At 34.8% G+C, this 21717-nt stretch overlaps 1 protein-coding gene across 1 annotated transcript in view; it reads left to right on the forward strand.

The window, feature by feature from the left end:
• TEX9 (testis expressed 9) overlaps window positions 1-21717 on the forward strand; it is a 67389-nt gene that overhangs the window by 12112 nt on the left and 33560 nt on the right. The window contains exons 5-9 of the mRNA XM_046007066.1: window positions 4235-4280; window positions 5241-5323; window positions 6988-7166; window positions 9997-10079; window positions 10491-10664. Of these exons, the coding sequence (XP_045863022.1) occupies window positions 4235-4280; window positions 5241-5323; window positions 6988-7166; window positions 9997-10079; window positions 10491-10664 (565 nt within the window). The remainder of the gene's footprint in view (window positions 1-4234; window positions 4281-5240; window positions 5324-6987; window positions 7167-9996; window positions 10080-10490; window positions 10665-21717) is intronic.

Consider the following 21717-nt stretch of genomic DNA (forward strand, 5'->3'; position numbering starts at 1 on the left):
CAAGGATCATTTTGAATGTCACCTAGTGAAACTTCCAATTTGATAAAATGGCTCCGGGCAAAGCTCTGCCTAAAGGTATAGTCTCCCCATAGAAGCCTGACAATCTCAAAGGAAGCCATTATTAAAGTGGGTGAGGTGTTCATACTAAAGAAATATAGTCTTGGAAGGAACTGCGGTTGGAATAATGGCACATGGAACTGACCGGAATCAGATATGAAATCCACTAGTTTTGGGGGTAGTTGTGCCCACTAAAAAACTTTGAATGATAGACTGAAACTGTGACTGTTAAAGCTCAAAATAACTATAGGTCCTCCCAGTCTTCTAAGATGAAGAAGCAGGCTGTAACAGGATAGAACGTCTAACACCTTACGGGGCTTACAAACAAAAAAGAAATGTGTTACTTAAGCAGCAGTGTATTTAGCTCATACTTGAAATATTGGGACATTATTTACTCAAAAGTACTGCATATGATCCAGCAGTTCCCTTTTAGCTATTTACCCAAGGGAAGTGAAGACACATGTCCAAGTGAAAACCTGTATGCGAATGTTTATAGCGCTTTTATTCATAATTGCCAAAAACTGGGAACAGCTCAGCTATCCAGTGGTGAACAGATAGGATAAGCAGATTATGATATATCCATGCAATGGAACTACTTGGCAGCAAAAAGCAGTGAACTACTGATGCAGTGACAACATGGAAGCTAAGTGAAAGAAGACAGATTAAAACATATGTGTACTGTGTGATTCCATTATTTTCGAGGGTTGTTTTGTTTTTCGAGCTTTCATTTAAAATCCAATTAGCATACAGTGTAATATTAATTTCAGGTGTAGAATTCAGTGATTCATCACATACACAACATTCAGTGCTCACCACAAGTGCCCTCCTTAATACCCATCACCCATTTAGTCCATCCCCCTGCCTTCCTCTTCTCCAGTAACCATTAGTATGTTCTCTGGTGTTAGAAGTGTGTTCTCTGGTTGGGTTGCCTCTTTTTTTTCCCCTCTGTATTCCATTTATTTGACATTCTGGAAAAGGTAAAACTGTAGGGACGGAATCTGATTAGTGGCTGTGTGTGGTGGAGGGGAGGAAATTAACTACAAAGGGTCACAACAGAACTTTTGGAGATGATGGAAATATTCTCTATCTTGGTTGTTGTGGTGGCTACATGACCATAAAATTTGTTAAAATTTACAGAACTGTTTGGGACACCTAGATGGCTCAGTGGGTTAAGTGCCTGCCTTCGGCTCAGGTCATGATACCAGGTCCTGGGATTGAGTCCACATAGGACTCCTTGCTCAACTGGGAGCTTGCTTCTCCCCCTGCCTGCCACTCCCCTTGCTTGTGTTCCCTCTGTCTCTGTCTCTCTCACGCTCTCTGACAAATAAATAAATAAAACCTTAAAAAAAATCTATAGAACTGTAGAGGGGTCTGGGTGGTTCATTCAGTTGCATGTCCTCTTGGTTTCTGCTCAGTCATGATCTCATGGCTTGTGGGATTGAGCCTCTCATCCGGCTCCTTGCTCAGTGGGGAGTCTGCTTGAAAGATTCTGTCCCTCTGCCCCTCCTCCTACGTACGTCCTCTCTTGCTCTCTAAAAACGAATAAATCTTTAAAAACATTTATAGAACTGTAAATCTAAAAATGTATTTTAAATTTTTTATATCATTTGATATATACACATAAAATTACATATCCTTATTACATGTAATGCTTTCTGATATTTTATGACAAATGATGTTTAGCAATTATCAAAATTCCAAAATTTGTATTACAAAGATTAGGCACAGCTTTTATCAAGTAAACTGAAAGACTGAAATGATGGTAACAATAGTTAATCCCTAGATTCTGTTGAAGCAAGTGAGAGACTGATTTCACAAGCATAAAAATACATCTGTTGGTTTCCTTTCACTAAATTTTCCTTAAGTGCAAAGTGGTGATGACACCTCTGTTTACCTTGATCAGGTGGCTTTTTAAAGAAATGCTACTATTTGGAAATTGCTGAAGATGGGAGGTAATTCTGTAAAGAGGCAATCCATTTTAGCTTGGAACAATCATTCGTGTAAATGATGGTGGTCAGGCAGTATATATTATAATAAGTCTTCAACATCCGAGGTTACTCTGCCAAACAAAATGGTCAGGAAACCAGAATTTAGTTTCCTAATAGCATAACATACATATCCTTCAGTCTGCTGGAAGCAAGGTTTACCACACAAATCATTTGCTATGGTACACACAAACCTTTCCTGGAGAAGTGTAACAAAGATAGGTAGAATACAGTGTTTTAGTCCGTTATTCATGGAAATACACTGACAAAATAATGTCACGCTCCTAAACCTGAGGGAGACTGATAACCATTAAATGTCCTTTGGCTGATGCATATGTGTATCGGGGATGGGAGATGGAAGATGCAGAAAAATAAGGAAATGGCAAATATTAATTTGATATGAAGGCCATTAAAGAGGAAACTTAAAATTTGGATAAAAGTTGGTAACTTTTTATTTTTCTAATTTATTTTTAAAATTTTGTTTATTTGACAGAGATCACAAGTAGGCAGAGAGGCAGGCAGAGAGGGGGAAGCAGGCTCCCTGCTGAGCAGAGATTTGGTAACATTTTATTTTATTTTATTTTATTTTAGATTTTATTTATTTATTTGACAGATAGAGATCACAAGTAGGGAGAGAGGCAGGCAGAGAGAGAGAGAGAGAGAGGAGGAAGCAGGCTCCCTGCCAAGCAGAGAGCCCGATGCGGGACTCGATCCCAGGACCCTGAGATCATGACCTGAGCTGAAGGCAGCAGCTTAAACCACTGAGCCACCCAGGCGCCCCAGATTTGGTAACATTTTAATGTCGTATGTGAGAATGATTGTTAAGTCTGTAATTTTAAGGTATTTTGAAAGCTGCCTTTTTTTCTTTCCAGAGCTATTTCTAGTTCTTTAAAATGTTGTATATAATATTCTCTAAGTATCTGTGTTTAATATTGAAATAACTTATGTATTACTAGTTGAGTAGATGGCATATGATGGAAAGTAATTTTGTTTTTGTGTTCTTATTATGGTTATGAATTCTCAGGGGATATGATGGAGTTTTTTTTTGTTTGGTTTGGTTTTGGTTTTGGTTTTTTGGTTTTTAATAGCAACAATAGATAGTAACATGGCAGATTTTCAGAAATACTAATACATGTAATAGGGATAGTCAAGACAATTGATCAGGTGTACGCAAACTCTTCCAATAAAGAGCCAGATAATAAATATTTTTGTATTTGTGGGCTTTACAGTCGTTGTCATAACTACTCAACTTTGTTGTTATAGTGAGAAAACAGCCATATATAATGTGAAATGAATGGTTGTGGGTGGATTCAGCCCATGGGCCATAAAGTGCAAGACCCCATAAACACTCTTTGTTTTAAATAAAAACATATTTTGAAAACTGCATAAAAAGGAGTTGTATTTTAGAGGTCAAACTTCCAGTAATGAGTTAGTCATGGCAATGTAATGTACAGTCCAGTGAAGGTAGTCAGTAATACTATAACAGCTTCGTATGGTAAGAGACGGTAACTAGACTTGTTGTGGGGCCCATTTTGTAATATATAAAAATACTGAATCACTATGACATACACCTGAAACTAATAGGCTATTGTATGTCAATTATACTTCAATAAAAAAGGAATGTGAAATGTTAAAAAAATGAGTTGTATTTTATATATAGTTATTCATGCATTTAACAAATACTTAGTGGCAGTTTAAGAGCTCATATGCTAGGTACCATGCCAAGTACTAGGCATAGAGCAATGAACAAGGCAGACATGATTCCTGCCCTCATGGAGTTCACAGTGTAACTGGGAAAACAGACAGTGACCACGTATTTGAATACATTTACAAAGGATAACATTGGATGAGCTCACTCTAAAAGCCTTGTAGTGAATCATTTTGTAAAATCGATAATCCCTGTGGGTTACCAATAATCACTCCTTATAATTTTTATTTGTTAAAATTTGTGCTCTATTTCCCTACAAAAATATTCATATTATAGTATATCTTCTCAAAAGTGAATTATTTAACCAAAAACCTTTGGTTGTTTGTGACACTTATCAAAATTAACATGTGCATAACTAGAATCACAGAACGTCTACTTGCTAGTTGTCTGTTTTCCCTTTTAGATATAATTACTGTTGAATTTTATTGTGTCTCTGTTTAGTAACATCTGTTATTAATGTATAATGTTTATTTTTGGTCTGTAGAGATCTGTTGTCTGAAGGGATAGTTCACCTCTATTCAGAAACTAAGGTATGAAATCAAACTTTTGAGGCACCTGGGTAGCTCAGTTGGTTAAGCCTCTGCCTTCAGCTCAGGTCATGATCCAGGGTCCTGGGAACAAGCCCTGCGCTGGGCTCTCTGCTCAGTGGGGAGCCTGCTTCTCCCTCTCTCTTTCCCTTATGCTCTACCTGCTTGTGGGCTCTCAAATAAATAAAATGTTTTTAAAAAATTAAACTTTCTGTAAATATAATTGCATTCTGTAGAATTTAGGTTATTTTTTAGACCTTCCTTAGAATAAAACGGAGGAGTATGACTATAGAAATAGAGTATAAGCCTTGATACTTAGATGCCTTCATGTTGCTCATAAAATAAATTTGAATGCTTTTTTGTCTCATAATTTCACTGAACAATTTGGATATATATTGGAAAAAATTCTAAGTAAAATGAATCTGTAACCTAAGCATTTTTAGTTTTCTCTCTGAAGCCCAAGTTTACCACATACACCATCCAAAAAAGAAAAGTAATTCTATACAAAGTGGTAATTTGAGAGATTTTTTCATTCATTTAGATATTTACAGTGTGCAGATAGAACACTCTTGCAGGTGCTAGGCAAATTGGGATCTACAAGTTCCCCACCTACTGGGATCTAGGCCAAGGGAACAGTATATGTGCAGGTCTGTCTCGGGAATAATCAGTGAAGAGAACTAAATTCTGTGAGCCAGAACATCCAGTGTAATGTTCACTAGCTAGCTGAATAGCCTCAAATTTTGGAGGCTCATTTTCCTTATCATTGAATCTGTTGGTGCTGGTGATATCTAGGTCTTTTCCAGCTATACATTTCTGGGATTCTTTAAAATATAATTTGATTAATAACATGAAAATAGAAATTCTTCTGTGTAGTAAACTCAGAGTTCTGTATATTACAAAATTGCTTTCCATGACAAATGATTAGAATCTAATTAATCAGTAATTTAAATTCTTTTGATGTAGCCAAAGACCAAAAATGTTGATGCAGTAAACAAGGTTCCAAACAAACTGCACTCTGCAAATAAAGGAAGAAAAACAAATTCAAGGTATCGTACAGGTTTAAAATTATTATTTTCCTTTTTTAGTTTGATGATTCACAATACCATCATTTTAATTATTAAGCTTTATCAGTTTCTCCAGATCTTTTTATACCTTGCACTGTGTGTATCTTATCTGCATTGAATAATTTAAAACATGTTCTACTCAGAAATGTCTTGCAACAGTTACTAAATGTTTTACATTTTTCTCTTAAGCAAAGTCAACACATTTCAAATTTTTAAGTGTTAAATATTTTCTTACAACTTAGACTAGAACATAGGTGTTCTTCTCTAACAAGTGTACTTTTTTGAGCTTTTAATAGAACACTATACATTATTGCGTATATTGACATACAGAATGATCAGGTGGCTCTAAGTAAGACTATCGTATCATTGTAATTTACGTTCTGTTGTTTTTGGTGAGAAATAATTTCAGACTGTTCTTAGTATTTTAAGCTTGTAAAGGGGACCAAGAGGCTCTTTAGAATAGGAGACCTAAAAAAGGAAGGTCACACATGCAGTGTGTTATACTAACCAGCTTCTTTTTATTAAATGTGTTACTTACCCAAAATGATAATTACATTATAATCCTAGAAAAATCTTTGTTAGTCTTTGTGTCTTTTAATTGACTAAATAACTTTTTTTTTTAAATAAAAGAAAGAAAAAAGAATGAAGTGATTATTAAGAGAAAATAAATCTAAAATAGAAGAAAAGAGAACTAATGTAACTGGTTATCTTATTTTCAGACTTCAAAATTACTTTTTAAATAAAAGATTGTTTTTCTGAACAAAATTCTGAAGGCTTTGCTTGTGTTGTAAAAGTAAGTTAGGCGTTAAGTAAAAAGTTAAAAGGTTTTCAGAACCATAAACTTAATGGATTAGGGCTGGCCCATTCTTTAATGCCTTTACTAGTGACTTTTATTTCATATTTCTTCCCTTGTTAAGAAAATCAAATCTAGGGGCACCTGGGTGGCTCAGTGGGTTAAGCCTCTGCCATGTGGCTCTGGTCATGATCTCAGGGTCCTGGGATTGAGCCCCACTTCAGGCTGTCTGCTCAGCAGGGAGCCTGCTTCCTCCTCTCTCTCTTTCTCTGCTTGCCTCTCTGCCTACTTGTGATCTCTGTCTGTCAAATAAATAAATAGAATCTTAAAAAAAAAAATCTAATCTATTTTTTTGGTTGGCTTTGATTCTGGTTGGAATATGGTTCTTTAGGTGGAAAAAAAGAGTTGATTTTGATTGAGCTAAAAACTGTTCACTCTAATTTTTTTCTTAAGAGATATTATTCTTCAGTTTTTGCAGAATGATGGCTTGAAGCAATGTCAATTTATATAGTTATTCTTGAGCAGCGTGTAATTTAAAAGCGACAGTATGGATTTGACGTGGAAGGCTAAGTTCAGCACTCTTGAGTTTTGACGTTTACTTGTTTGGAGGCAATGTCTAGATAAACTGGCTTCATAAGCCTTCTCTAACTCTGTTAGCTGTGTGATTCATAAAAATTGAAAGTCGACTAAGTCTTATAATATCATCCTTGAAAGTGTCAATTGTAGATTTCATCATAAATTTAAAATTAATTTTTATCTGCTTTGTTATTTGAATAAAAAAGTCCTATCTCCTTTATATATTGACGTTGTATGTAATATTTGAATGTGTATATATATGTGTGTTTATTTATAGTATAAAATTGAAATACTCTGATGTACAGACTGCCAATGATGTTGCTATTCCAGAGGATTTCTCAGACTTTTCTCTTGCAAAAATAATTAGCAAAATTGAAGGGCAACTCGAGGAAGAAGGTTTGCCTGATTGTATAGAGGATGATATTTTTTGTGGTGTTAGTAACGACATTGGAATAGGTAAGCTTTCTTTGCTTTTTATCCTTATATCACAGTTACTTAGAAAAAGGTATTTGGGAACAATTTTTTTTTGCATTTAAAAAATGTATTGTGATAGCTTGCATTTGTTTCAGAAATCATCTAGTGGGACAAGATGGTAGGAGGACTGAGTGGAATTATAGTTTTAAGTTTTAGTATAGTTTTAAGTCGATCATTGTTGAATATGGGTGATGGGAAAGTGATTTTTTTCATTGATATAATCTCTCTACTTTTACATATGTTTGACATTTTCCATTATAAAAAGTAAAAATAAAAAAGACTATATGCCTGGATGGCTCAGTTGGTTAAGAACCAACTCTTGATTTCAGGGCATGAACTCAGGGCGCTGGGATTGAGCTCTTGTTAGAATCCCCATTCATGGGGGAGTCTGCTTGAGACTCTCTCTCTCTCCCATGGCCCTGCCCACCTTAATAAATCTTAAAAAAAAAAACAAAAAGACTATATGGTATCAGCTTCATTAATGACATTTCAACTAAGTTTAAAATGCCCCATAGCTTATCATTAAAACATTAAAATAATTTGGGGAGGGGAGGCAAAGGGAGAAGGAGAGAGAGAAGAGAATCTTAAGCAAGCTTCATGCCCAGTGCAGATCCCAATGCAGGGCTCCATCTCACAACTCTGAGATCATGGCCAAAATCGAGAGACGCTTAACCAACTGAGTCACCCAGGTGCCCCACATTAAAATAATTTTTTAAATTCAATGTTTCTTTGAATTCCTTTCATTTATTGATACTATATTTTACTTGAACTGCATGTTCAAAGGATAAATGAATGATTGATGTGGCATCAATTAAAATAATCACATTAGTTTTCTAGTAAATGTAATTTTCTTTCTTATAAACTCATTCTCTGTGTATCACTTTGAAAAATAATACTAAGTTTAGATAATCTAAAAACAGAATTTAGTTACCAGTAATGCCTCTAGAACTGTTGAATTTGTGAGGAGCTAGCCATGCGTTTATAAACAGAATAAGTCAATTACATGTATTTGAACATGGTTCGTACTGAACTATAGTTGTGACTTGAGGCCAGCCTCTTAGCTTCTCTATAATAGCAATTTCCTCATTTCAAAATATAGCAGTTTGTATGAGATAGTCATAAGATTTATCTTTAAAATTCTGTGAAAACCATAACAATTTATATGTGTAATGATTATTTTGCTATATGCTAGTCATAAATGAGCAATTATTTATGAATTTATTACATTTACTGACTTATCTAAGCTTTCTGGGGGTACTTTTCAGAAGAGAAGTTAAGTGAAGCAGGAAGTTGCCTTTATGTCTCTGTCAAGATGCCTTCAAGGACACAGTGGTCACACGTTGACGGTTCTTCAAACAGTCACCCATGGCCCTGTTAGAATTATTCCTGCTTTTAGATACATAGAACCAGTACAAACTACCTTAACTTGCTACTTCCTTTTTATTGCTGAATCATCTCTCTGCCACTTTGCCTCCCTGCCTTCCCTTTCCAGACTATTTGGCCAAGCTATCGCCCCTTCTGGGGGAGTTTTCTCTTACTCCATATGATTGCCTGAATGGCTATATAGGCAAGAGGAAAAGATCAGAAGTAGCTTAGTAGCACATACTGCTCGCTAAGACTAAAGTCAGAGGGAGATGGGGATGGGAAGTTAATACTCTGGGCCTGCAGAGGTGAGAGCATTCGACTCCTTCGTGACACTGAGGTTAGTTGGGGGAGAGAAAGAGATGGTCAAGTCATGCTCTCCCATTCTTCCTCCTTCCTCTTTGCAGACCAGCTGCTGCAAACTACACATTTTTAAATGTATCATTTCCCTCCTATCCTGTACTAACTTGAGTGACATGAGAGGCTTGAAGGGAGATTTGAGGCTAAAGAGGTCTAGGTGCGTTAGAGCCAGTCACCATTAATTAGCTCCGTGGTAGCACTGGGAGCATTTAGTAAGAAGAGCTTTGGAGTGGGATGTATATGGAGATGTTTTGTGCTCTGTTGGGATATATCCTAATGACTCCTCAGAGACAATTCAGAGTGTTCGTTCAAGATGAGATCCATGAAGGCAAAGCTTGTCTTATCCCTACTATGCCTGGAACATTATAGAGACTTAATAGATATTTTTTAGATAAATGATCAAATGAATTATGGAGTGAGTTTTAAGTTCACTTTTCACTTTATTTACTTATATAGTTCTAGAAATATTAAAGATTTATTGCTGATATCATTGAATAAAGATTTTTAGGTAGCAATTAAATACCAAAGGTAGATCTTAGGGACTGTGGGAGAAAGCTTCAGTAGTAAGGTATTTCTTTGCTTCTGAGGCACATAGACTACATTTTAACTTCTGTGAAATTGGGATATGTATTATGGTCACTGGTATTTTGTAATCACAGTGGCTGAGATTGAAGTTGAGTTTTGCTAAAGAGGTTTTATGTTTGTTTCTGCCAAACACCTAGGGACATTACCAGCCTGAAACCCCTTTAAATTCTGACTGAGGTATTTTGAATCATGTTGGTAAAGTACACATTCAGTCTGCAGACTGAATGTGAGTACTGGCTTGTGGTTCAGATTCTCGGGAAGAGTTTTTGATTGTTTTTCCTTTCTTTACTCAGTTTTAGGTTGAGATGTGAACAGTTCCTCTCTGTTGGATTTGTTTTTCGTTTATCTTTATAGTATGGGTGTTTAGTGTCTTTAGTGTTCTCAGAGAGGGATCTCTTGATAAATTCCCCATCTTCCACATTTTTTCCTCATAAAATAATGGTCTGTCTTGCAATTGATCTTAAATTCAGTGAAAGACAATAAATGTAATTATTTAAATCTGCAGAAGCCCAGAACAGATTTCTAAAGGCCAAACTCCGTGTTATGCAGGAGGAATTGGATAATGTTGTATATGAATGCAATAAAAAGGTAAAACCTCTCAAAATAAATTCTCTAATATTCAAAGATATTTTAGGAGCAGTTTCAATTATTTTAAAATATATTCATTGAGATGTAATTTACAATTAAATTTTGAATTAATTATATGTAAATACTGAATTTTATTCTATTTTGAGATGTTGAATTTTTCTCTGAGCTAAAGAATATTAAATACTTGTTAGTTAGAATTTTCGGTATAAGATTTACAAATGTAAGCTATCAAATAAAAATAAAACATCTGACTTCCGTTTTTGAGGATGAAAATGGAATGCAGTTTGTTTTTCTTTGTGAAGTGAATATAAATATCTCAAATCATGTGATGCTCCATTTTGTTTTCTGCTTTATGTTGTGATACCAAACCTTGTGCATTTTTTCACATAATCTATAATTTCCTACATATAGGAAAATGAAATTCAGGATTTAAAGTCTCAAATAAAAAACTTTGAAGAAGATTGTGTGAGACAGCAACGAACAATTAATTTGCAACAGTCTCAAACAGAAAAATATAAAACTCTTTTTGAAGAGCTGAATAAAAAATGTGATGGATTACAGCAACAGCTGTCGTCAGTAGAAAAGGTAATAATTTTGCTTGCTTTCGGGACCTAATGTTAAAGATACTATAAAACATTGAAGTTACATGTTTGTGTGGGCACCACTTTTGTTCAGTTATTTTGTTAATATTTACTAAAAAGTCTTTCACCATATAAGAATATTTTTAATAGCTTTATTGAAATACAATTCACATGCAATATGAATCACCTTTTTAAAATATACAGGTCAGTGGTTTCTAATATATTCAAAGCTTGTGTAGCTGTCACCACGATGAGTCTTAGAACATTTTCATCACCCCAAAAAAGACACTCCATACTGTACCCCAGTCTTCTCTCAGTCCCCTCCAGCTCTAGGCAACTTCTAATCAGTTTTCTGTTGGTAGATTTGCCTCTTTTGGACATTTGGACATGCTGTGTGTAGAATCATACAATATGAGGTATTTTGTGACTGACATCTTTTAAGACTGTTTTTGAGGTTCACCCATGTTGTAGTACATATCATTACTTCATTCCTTTTTGTAAAGTAATATTCCATTATATGGATATAAAACATCTGTTTATCAGTTGATGGACATTTCTGTCATTTCCACTTTTTGGCTATTTTGAATAATGCTCCTGTGAACATTAACATACAAGTTTTTGTGTGGACATATGTTTTCATTTGTCTTGGGTATATACCTAAGAGTAGAATCATTGAATCATATGGTAACCCTGTGTTTAACCTTTTGAAAAATTGTTGAGTATTTTCCCAACTAGCTGTACCATTTGTACACACAAATGGTACATTTGTGTGTACAAATGGTACACACTCCACCAGTAGTGTGTAAAGGTTCCATTTTCTTTCCTTTCCTTTTTTTTTTTAAGATTTTGTTTATTTATTTGACACACAGAGAGAGAGATCACAAGTAGGCAGAGAGGCAGCAGAGAGAGAGGGGGAAGCAGGCTCCCAGTTGAGCAGAGAGCCTGATGCGGGGCTCGATCCCAGGACCCTGAGACCATGACCTGAACCAAAGGCAGAGGCTTAACCTACTGAGCCACTCAGGTGTCCCTGGATTCCCTTTTCTATACATTCTTACTAATACATGTTAGATTATCTTTTTGGTTATAGCCCATGTGAGGTGGTTAAATCATTTTGATTTGCAGTTCTCTGATAACTAAAGATATTGAGCATCTTTTCATATGTTTATTGGCCATTTGTATATCTTCTTTGGAGAATGTCTGATCAAATCCTCTGCCCACTGTTTAAATCGGAATTTTTAAATTACTGAGTAGTAAATGTTTTTTAATATATTTTAAATACAAGTCCCTTATCACATGTATGATTTCTAAATACCTCTCCTATTCTTTGGGTTGTCTCTTCATTTTCTTTACAGTGTCCTTTGAAGCACAAAATTTTTAAATTTTGAAATCAAGTATATCTAATTTTTCTTCGGTTGTTTGTGCTTTTGGTGTCAAATCTAACTGGATAATATATTTTAAATAAGCTGTCTCATTAAAAAACTTATATTAACATACCATTGAGATAATAAAAACAAAACATACTGTACAGTATTACTTTGTAAGACTTATGATAAAAATATCATATAAGAGACTTAAGGAGTAAGAAATTATGCCATCATTACTGTATTTTTCTTTAGCATGTTCATGAAAAAGCATGTTTCTGACCATTTTGTTCTTGTATAATTAACATCTCTGATAATAAATTTCTTAACATTGGCCTTATTGAGATAAAATTTGTGTATAGTAAATCACCCATTTTAAGTATACAGTTCTGTGAGTTTCAACAAATAGTTATTTAACTATCACCATAATTGAGATACGGAACAGTTCCACCATCCCTAAGAATTCCCTTGTGAATTTAGTCAAGTCTTCCTCCTACTTCCAGTTCAAAGCAACCACTGACCTGGTTTTGGTTCTTACATTTTGGCCTTTTCTAGGATGTCATGTAAATAGAATCACATAGAGTCAATAGGCTTTTGAGTCTGTTTTTTTCACTTGCATAAGGCAGTTGAGGTTAATCCATGTCGTAGTTTATTCCTTTTCATTACTGAATAGTGTAACAGTGATGGATATACCACATTTTGAGTACCTATATATCTGGAAATCAAATAATTATAGTATCTAATAGTGTAAGTCAGTACTCTCCAAGTTGGTAGCTCACTGTATGTGGCTAGTCCAAATTGTAGCATGCTGTAAGTTTAAAGTAAATACCAGACTTTGAAGACTTAATAAAGAATAAAAAAAGAATATTTTTATATTGATTACATACTAAAATATTTTGGATATATTGGGCTAAGTGAAATATAGCATTAAAATTTTACTTGTTTCTTTTTAAAGTGGCTGCTAGAAAATTTAAAATTAATATGTGATTCATATTATGTGGTTCATATGTCAGTCTAAAAAATATAGACAAGTGTTCTAAGAAAAAAACTGTTGTATCTGGGAAACCATTATTTTTATTTTTTATGATACTTTATCATTTGTCAACATGCTACCAAGTTTCTGGTCATATCATCATTGCCATTTAACATAATCTTGAAACCTTGCCTACATCTTTGATTCTCTTCTTGCTCCTGGCCTTTATATCCAACCTATACATTCTTCAAATCTTTTGCATTCATTTTTTCTTTTCAATTTCCATTGCCCCTTCTTGATTCAGGCTATTATTATCTTATTTCTGAATCTTCCTCACTGGTTATTTTATGTCCTCTCTCTTTTCCTTACCCATTGTATCTTGTACTCTAGCAATAGATTAATGTTCCCAAAAGACTACTTTGATTATAACTCTACCTTTGTGTGGGCAGAAATGAAACTAACATTTTCTTTTTTAGTACTATGTGTTAGGCAAAACATTTTACAGAAAGAGAAACTGAGTCTGAGAGGTGAAACAAAGTGCCCAGGGTCCTGCAGGTAGTGGCAGAATAAGATTCAAACCATGTTCGTCTGACTCCAAAGTCTCTGTTCTTCCTACAAATCATGTAGACTCTTTCTCCAGGCTCTCAAAATTAAGTGGTCTTAAACACACAGACTGTTTAGAGTTAAATATTTGAAACCTTTGATTCAGTGAGTATTCTAAGTTGTTATGATACATTGACTATCTGAAGATTTTTATGACTTTCATTAGCTCTGAACTTCCCATCTTGAATCCTTATCTACCTACCAGGAAGAGAGGTGTAACAACTCTCATGGGTTGCATGGAACTCAAGAATGAATTTTTTTTTTTTTTTTTTTTTTTGCTAATTCTGCTCATTATATATCTGTAAAAATAAACCTCAATGTACAGTTAATAGAAATGCAAAACAGAGCTTGAGTTTGATCAACTACTTCTATAACCTATAAAAACCTATAAAAGCCAACTATTTGAAAAATTCCTATACATATTACACTAAAAGGTGGAGCTATTTCTAAAACATGAAAACAGAAAACATTTTATTTCAGCCTTGAATTTTGTTTTTCAGTTAATGATCTGTTTTAAAACTTTTCTGAGAAATAAATACAATTAAATATACTTGTTTTAATTGTATAATTCATTGAGCTTTGACAAAATAGTGTATCCTTATAACCACCACTGCAATCAAGATAAAATTTCTATCACCTCCCCAAAATTTCCTTTGTCTCCCTTCCCCTAAATCTGCAACCTCCAACCATGGCCCAACCAGTGATCTGCATTCCTTCATTACAGACTAGTTTTCCCTGTTCTAGAACTTCATTTAGATGGAATCATAAGTATGTACTTTGTTATGGCTGGCTTCTTTTGTTCAGCCTAATGATTTTGATATTTGTTAACGTTGTTGCATATTTTGTGGTTCATTCCCTTAATTACTGAGTAGTGTTTGTTTATAGATGTACTTTATTTTTTGGTAGGCATTTGAGTTGTTTCTAACTTTGGACTATTAGAAATAAAGCCACTACTATGAATTTTCACATACAAATTTTTATATAGATACATGTTTTTGTACAGGGACATCCAACACCACTCCTGATTTCTGGGTATATCAGAAAGTATATGTTTAACTTAATAAGAAACTGCTAAACTGTTCCAAAGTAATTGTACCATTCTTCATTCCCATCAGCAATATATGAGAGTTCCAGTTAGTCTGTGTCTTCATCAGCACTTGGTATTGTCAGTCTTTTGAATTTTAACCATTAAACCATTTTAACAAGATTAGTATGTCATTATTATTTTAATTTGTATTTCCTTTATAACTATTGGTCTTGACCATCTTTTCATGTGCATATTGACGACGCATATATCTTTTGTCTGTTCAAACCTTTTGCCCATTTAAAAATGTAGTGAGTTGAGGTAGGACTGACTTATATTTCCTTCCATAATTCTTTTGCTAGAATCTATATAGTGAATAGTTTCTTCCAATCATACTTGGCTTTTTTTTAAATTTTCTTCATAGTGTTTTTCAAAAGAGTTTTAAATTTTGATAAACTCCAATATTTTATTTTATTTCTAGTTTGTGCTTTTTTTCATCTTATTCAGGAAATCTTTGCCCACCCCATGGGAGAAAATCTTCATGTATCCTTACAGGAGTTTCATGGTTTTAGCTTTATGTATGTGTGTGTGTTTGTATACATATACATATATATAGTACATGAATAAATCTGTAATCTATTTTAAGTTAATTTTGTTTATATGGCATGAGAATAAAGGTCAAATTTCATTGTATTTTTCATACAATCAGCATTTGTTGACAATACTAGTCTTTCTCAATTTAATTACCATGGCACCTGTATAGAAAATGAATTGACCATATATGTGCATCTATTTCTAGACTATTCTGCTACATTGATTTATATGTTCATTGATCTATAGTTTGATACAAGTGATCATTCAATAAAACCATGTGGAGTGGAATTTTCTTTTTGGAAGGATTCTAGTGATCAGTTTATTTAGTGGATGAGTCTATTTTGACTTTTTATTTTTTTTATTTTTTTTTTTTTAAAGAATTTATTTATTTATTTGACAGACAGAGATCACAAGTAGGCAGAGAGAGAGAGAGAGGAGGAAGCAGGCTCCCCGCAGAGCAGAGAGCCCGATGTGGGGCTCGATCCCAGGACCCTGGGATCATGACCTGAGCCGAAGGCAGAGGCTTTAACCCACTGAGCCACCCAGGCGCCCCCTTGACTTTTTATTACTGTTTGAGTTAGTTTTGGTAATTTGTGTTTCTTAAGAAATTTTTCCATCTTATTTTAGTTATCAAATTTATTGGTATAAATTTGTCCTTAATATTCCCTTATTATATTTATAATGCCTGCATTTTCGGTCCTAATGACACCTATTTCACTCTTGATATTAATAATTTCTCTTTTCTGTGAATTAGCATTTAGCTTCATTGACTTTGCTCTTTTTGTCAGTTTTCTATTTCATTGATTTCTACCCTTTAGCATTTCCATAATTCTTATTTGGGATTAACTTCATTTCAGGATTCTTTTTTTCTTTTTAAGATTTTATTTATCTGTTTGACAGACAGAGTTCACAAGTAGGCAGAGAGGCAGGCAGAGAGAGAGAGAAGGAAGCAGGCTCCCCGCCAAGCAGAGAGACTGATGCAGGACTCAATCCCAAGACCCTGAGATCATGACCTGAGCCAAAGGCAGCGGCTCAATCCACTGAACCACCCAGGTGCCCCTCATTTCAGGATTCTTAAGATAGAAGTTTAGACAACTGATTTTCTACTTTTCTTCTTACATAGCATTTTAAAGCTATAAATTTTCCTCTAAGTGCTGCTTTATCTGATTCCATCAATTTTGATGTTGTCTTTTTATTTTTATTGAGTGTTTTCTAATTTTTTTCATGATTTTTCTTGACCTTTTAGATTATTTAGAAGTATGTTGTTTAATTTCTAAATAATTGGGGATTTTTCATGTCTTTCTGTTAATTTCTAATTTAATTCTGTGGTGTGAGAACCTACATTTTATGATTTCATTCTTTTAAAATTTGTCTTCACCAGTTTTACAGGCCAGCATTTGGCCTCTTTTGGTGAAAACTTCATGTAATTTGAAAAGAATATATAGTATGCTGTGTTGGATGGAGTGTTCTATAAATATTAGGGCAAATTTGTTGATAGTGTTGTTCAAGTGTTCTGTCAGTTATTGAGAGAGAGGTGCTGGTGCTGTAATCTCTGACTAGAATTGTGGATTTGTCTATTTCTCTTTCAGTTATATCAGTTTTGGCTTTATGTATTTTTAGTCTCTGTTTAATGCCTACACATTTGGGATTATAGTGTTTTTGATTAACACGTCTTTATAATTATGAAATACTTTTTAAAAAATCTCTAATAACATTCCTTGTTCCAGAATCTGCTTGCTTTGTCTGATATTAGTGTAGTAATTCCAGCTTTATTATGCTTCATGTTTGCTTGGTATATCTTTTTTCAACTTTCTACTCTTCATCTGCCTTTATATTGACAATGGGTTTATTGTAGCCAGTGTATAATTGGGTGTTGCTTTTTCATCCACTTTGATGGTCTCTCTCTCTTACTGGCATGTTTTTAGACCAATCACATTAATGCAATTTTTGATGTTCATATTTAAATTTATCATCTTGCTGTTTGTTTCTTGTTTTTTTTCTAACTGTTCTTTGTTACTTTTTTCCGATTCTGAATTGAACTTTTTTTTAGTATTTCATTTTTTTCTCCACTGTTGGCTATGTCTCTTATATTTTTATGGTATATTTAACTCAAAAAACATAAAACATATTTACATGCATAAATTATAAAAAACATATTTACCATATCACTGTCTACCTTTAAATCATGTTATATTCTTTCACATATGAGACCCTCACAACAGTATATTTTGTTTCTGCCTCTTTTCCTTTATGCTTTTACTTTTTTTTCCCTCAATTCATTACTTTAATACATTTACGTTGCTTGAGATATGGGATGCTGAGAAGGCATGCACATAAATCAAGGGTAAAAACATAAAACCAAATCCAAAGATAGATATGATGGCTGTAAATTCAACCTGATTTCAGGGTTAGTATTCTGTTTTTTTTAATTTGTATTTATTTTATTTTAATTTTATTTTTTTATTAACATATAATGTATTATTTGCTTCAGGGGTACAGGTCTGTGAATCATCAGTCTTAAACAGTTCATAGCACTCACCATAGCACATACCCTCCCCAGTGTCCATCTCCCAGCCACCTTATCCCTCCCTAGCCCTCCCCTCCAGCAACCCTCAGTTTGTTTCCTGAGATTAAGAGTCTCTTATGGTTTGTCTCCCTCCCTAGTCCCACCTTGTTTCATTTTCCCTCTCTTCTCCCCACCCCTGCCCTACCTCTCAAATTCCTCATATCGGAGAGATCATATGATAATTGTCTTTCTGATTGACTTATTTCACTTAGCATAATACTCTCTAGTTATATCCTTGTCATTGCAAAGGGCAAGATTTCAGTTTTTTGATGGTATTCCATTGTATATATACACCACATCTTTATCCATTTATTTGTTGATGGACATCTAGGCTCTTTCCATAGTTTGGCTATTGTGGACATTGCTGGTATAAACACTGGGGTGCAGGTGCCCCTTCGTATCACTACATTTATATCTTTGGGGTAAATAAATACCCAGTAGTGCAATTCCTGGGTCGTAGAGTAGCTCTCTTTTCAGCTTTCCAAGGAACCTCCATACCATTCTCCAGAGTGGCTGCACCAGCTTGCATTCCCACCAACAGTGTAGGAAGGTTTTCCTTTCTCTGCATCCTCAACAACACCTGTTATTTCCTGGCTTGTTAATTTTAGCCATTCTGACTGGTGTGAGGTGGTATCTCACAGTGGTTTTGATTTGTATTTCCCTGATGCCGAGTGATATTGAGCACTTTTTCATGCGTCTATTGGCCATTTGGTTGTCATCTTTGCAGAAATGTCTGTTCATGTCTTCTGCGCATTTCTTTGTGTGTGTGTGTGTGTGTGTGTGTGTGTTATTTTTGTCACCATAAAATACATCATTATTTTTTTAATGATGTATCTTAGTTTTTGATGCAGTGTTCCATGATTCATTGTTTATGTACAACACCCAGTGCTCCATGCATATGTGCCCTCCTTAATACCCACCACCAGGATCACTCATCCCCCAAACTCCTCCCCTCTAAAACCCTCAGTTTGTTTCTCATGGTTCATCTTCCGCTCCGATTTCCCCCAATTCACTTTTCCTTTCCTTCTCCTAAGGTCTTCCATGTTATTCCGTATGTTCCACAAGTATGTGCATTTCTTGGTTGTATTATTTCTTCTTTGGGTGTTGAGTTTGATAAGTTCTTTATAGATTTTGGAAACTATCCCTTTATATGATATGTCATTTGCAAATATCTTTTCCCATTCTGGCGGTTGTGTTTTGGTTTTGTTGACTGTTTCCTTTGCTGTGCAAAAGCTTTTTATCTTGATGAAGTCCCAGTAGTTCATTTTTGCCCTTGTTCCCTGACCTTTGGCGATGTTTCTAGGAAGAAGTTGCGGCAGCTGAGGTCAAGGAGGTTGCTGCCTGTGTTCTTCTCAAGGGTTTTGGTGGATTCCTGCCTCACATTGAGGTCTTACCACAATATTTCTTTAAATAGTTATATTTTAAAGAGCTTAACATATGAAATGCCTTTTATATTTGCCATTTCTGGTATTCTTCATTCTTTTTTTTTTTAGATTTTATTTTATTTATTTGACAGAGAGATCACAAGTAGGCAGAGAGAGAGGAGGAAGCAGGCTCCCTGCAGAGCAGAGAGCCCGATGCAGGGCTTGATCCCAAGACCCTGGGATCATGACCTGAGCCGAAGGCAGAGGCTTTAACCCACTGAGCCACCCAGGCGCCCCGGTAGCATCTAATATATTAATAGGATAGTATTAAAACCTGGAAACTGACAGATTTCACCAGTTTTATATGCAATTGTGTGTGTTTGGACCCCCTTAAATTTTTGAAGGATACTTTCTACTAGATACAGAATTATCAATTGAAAGTTTCTGTCTTCTTTTAGTACTTTAAAGATATCATCCCATTGTCCTCTGGGTTATGTCATTTCTGACAGAAAGTTCACAGTAATTCTTTTTTTCTACCTTTGTATTTTTGTCTTTTATCTTTGTTTTTTTTTTTTAAGATTTTATTTATTTATTTGACAGACAGAAATACAAGTAGGCAGAGAGGCAGGCAGAGAGAGGAGGAAGCAGGCTCCCTGCTGAGCAGAGAGCCTGATGTGGGGCTCTATCCCAGGACCCTGGGATCATGACTTGAGCTGAAGGCAGAGGCTTTAACCCACTGAGCCCCCTGGGCGCCCCTTTATCTTTGTTTTTAAGACATTCTCTTTGTTACTTGTTTTCAGCAATTTCATAATGATGTGTTTTCTCAGTTTTGTGTAGGAAGTGTTTATTCTGCTTGAAGTTTGTTGAACTTTTTGAATCTGTGGGTTTACAAGTGTTCATCAAATTTGGAAAATTTTGGCCATTTTTTCTTGCAGTATTTTTTCTGTACCCTGTCTCTCCCTCCCCCAACCTGTAACTTCAGTTATACTTTTGTTAGATCACTTGATATTATCCCACTGATAATATATCAGTGACATTAGGTCACTGATGTTTTTAGCCTTTTTTCCTTTATATTTTTTATTTGAATAGGTTCTATTGCTGTCTTCAGTAGTCCACTGATTTTTTTTTTTTAAGATTTTATTTATTTATTTATGTATTTGACAGACAGAGATCACAAGCAGGCAGAGAGACAAGCAGAGAGGAGGAAGCAGGCTCTCTGCTGAGCAGATAGCCCGATGTGGGGCTCTATCCCAGGACCCTGGGATCATGACCTGAGCCGAAGGCAGAGGCTTTAACCCACTGAGCCACCCAGGCGCCCTCACTGATCTTTTCTTTGCGGTGTATAATATACTCTTAACCAAGTCAAGTGTTCATTTTGATATAGTATTCATCTGTAGAAGTTCTATTTGATTCTTTTTTATATTCTTAATTTATGTCCTCTTTATATTAATATATATAATTAAAATAGCTGTTTTGACTGTCTTGACTGCTGGATCCATTGTATTTCTCATTTATGGATTTGTTTCTGTTGAATATTTCTTCTGGATATCAATCACATTTTCCTGCTGCTTGGTTTAGTTAGTGATTTTATACTGGATACTAGACATTGTGAATATTGTATTGTTGAGTATCTGTTTAATGTGCTCTTTGAAAACAAGTTTTAGTCCCTTTGAGGCCTGTTTTTAAGTTTGGCTTGGGTGTGTCTAGAGTAGCCACTAGGTGTGGCCTAGTCCTCAGTATACTCAAAGGATATCCTGTGTAGATTCCTAAAGCTCTCTCCTAATGGAGTTCCTCCTTATTTGAACTCTTCTCAGAATTCCAGCTGCCTCAGTCTTCTCCAGCTTCCATCCTGTCTCCTCAGCTCAGCAGAACTTGGCTCTTTTCTCCTCCTCATACCCACAGTGTGGATATTGCCTCCAGGCAGAGCGCTGGGGTGATGTTAGGACTATTCCATTTATTTCTCTTCTCTCAGGAATTGTAATCCTATTATCTTCCTTTATCTCTAAATAGTTATTTTACATGTTTTGACTGTTTTTTTGGTTGTTTACAGTGTGTTTTTATGTTAGGTTCTTACTGTTTCACAATGGGTGGAATCCTTAATCTCTGTTTTGTTTTGTTTTTTTTTTGGTCAAATTAAAGTCAGTAGGTACATTCCACAAGTTTCTCTGACCATGGGTTATGTCACAGAATGCTTATCATTAGAAAGTCACACACACAAAAAAGTCTGCTCTCTTTTTATCTTTCACTCCAGTTAAAATTGAGGTTTGTATCATTTCCTAAAGATGTTTTTGTTCTTTTTTGCTTCTGTAGCAAAAAGCTCAAAAGCATTTTCTTAATTTCTTCAGGTCTTTATCTTGCAAAGACACCTTTTAAATTTTTTATTATATGTATCCTGCAAAGCCATGATATTAGTGGCCCTTATCTTTGATTAATATTATATAGTTTACAAATTGCTATCACATACATATGATAGTTGTGTGTAGTCATATGTTTTTATTACATAGATCTGCACCTCTCCCCAGTTCTTTATTGCCTTCTCCCCCAGCTTACATTTCATGGTGTACTACTTAAT

The sequence above is a fragment of the Meles meles genome, chromosome 6 (assembly GCF_922984935.1).
Source record: "Meles meles chromosome 6, mMelMel3.1 paternal haplotype, whole genome shotgun sequence".
Classification (NCBI taxonomy): Eukaryota; Metazoa; Chordata; class Mammalia; order Carnivora; family Mustelidae; genus Meles; species Meles meles.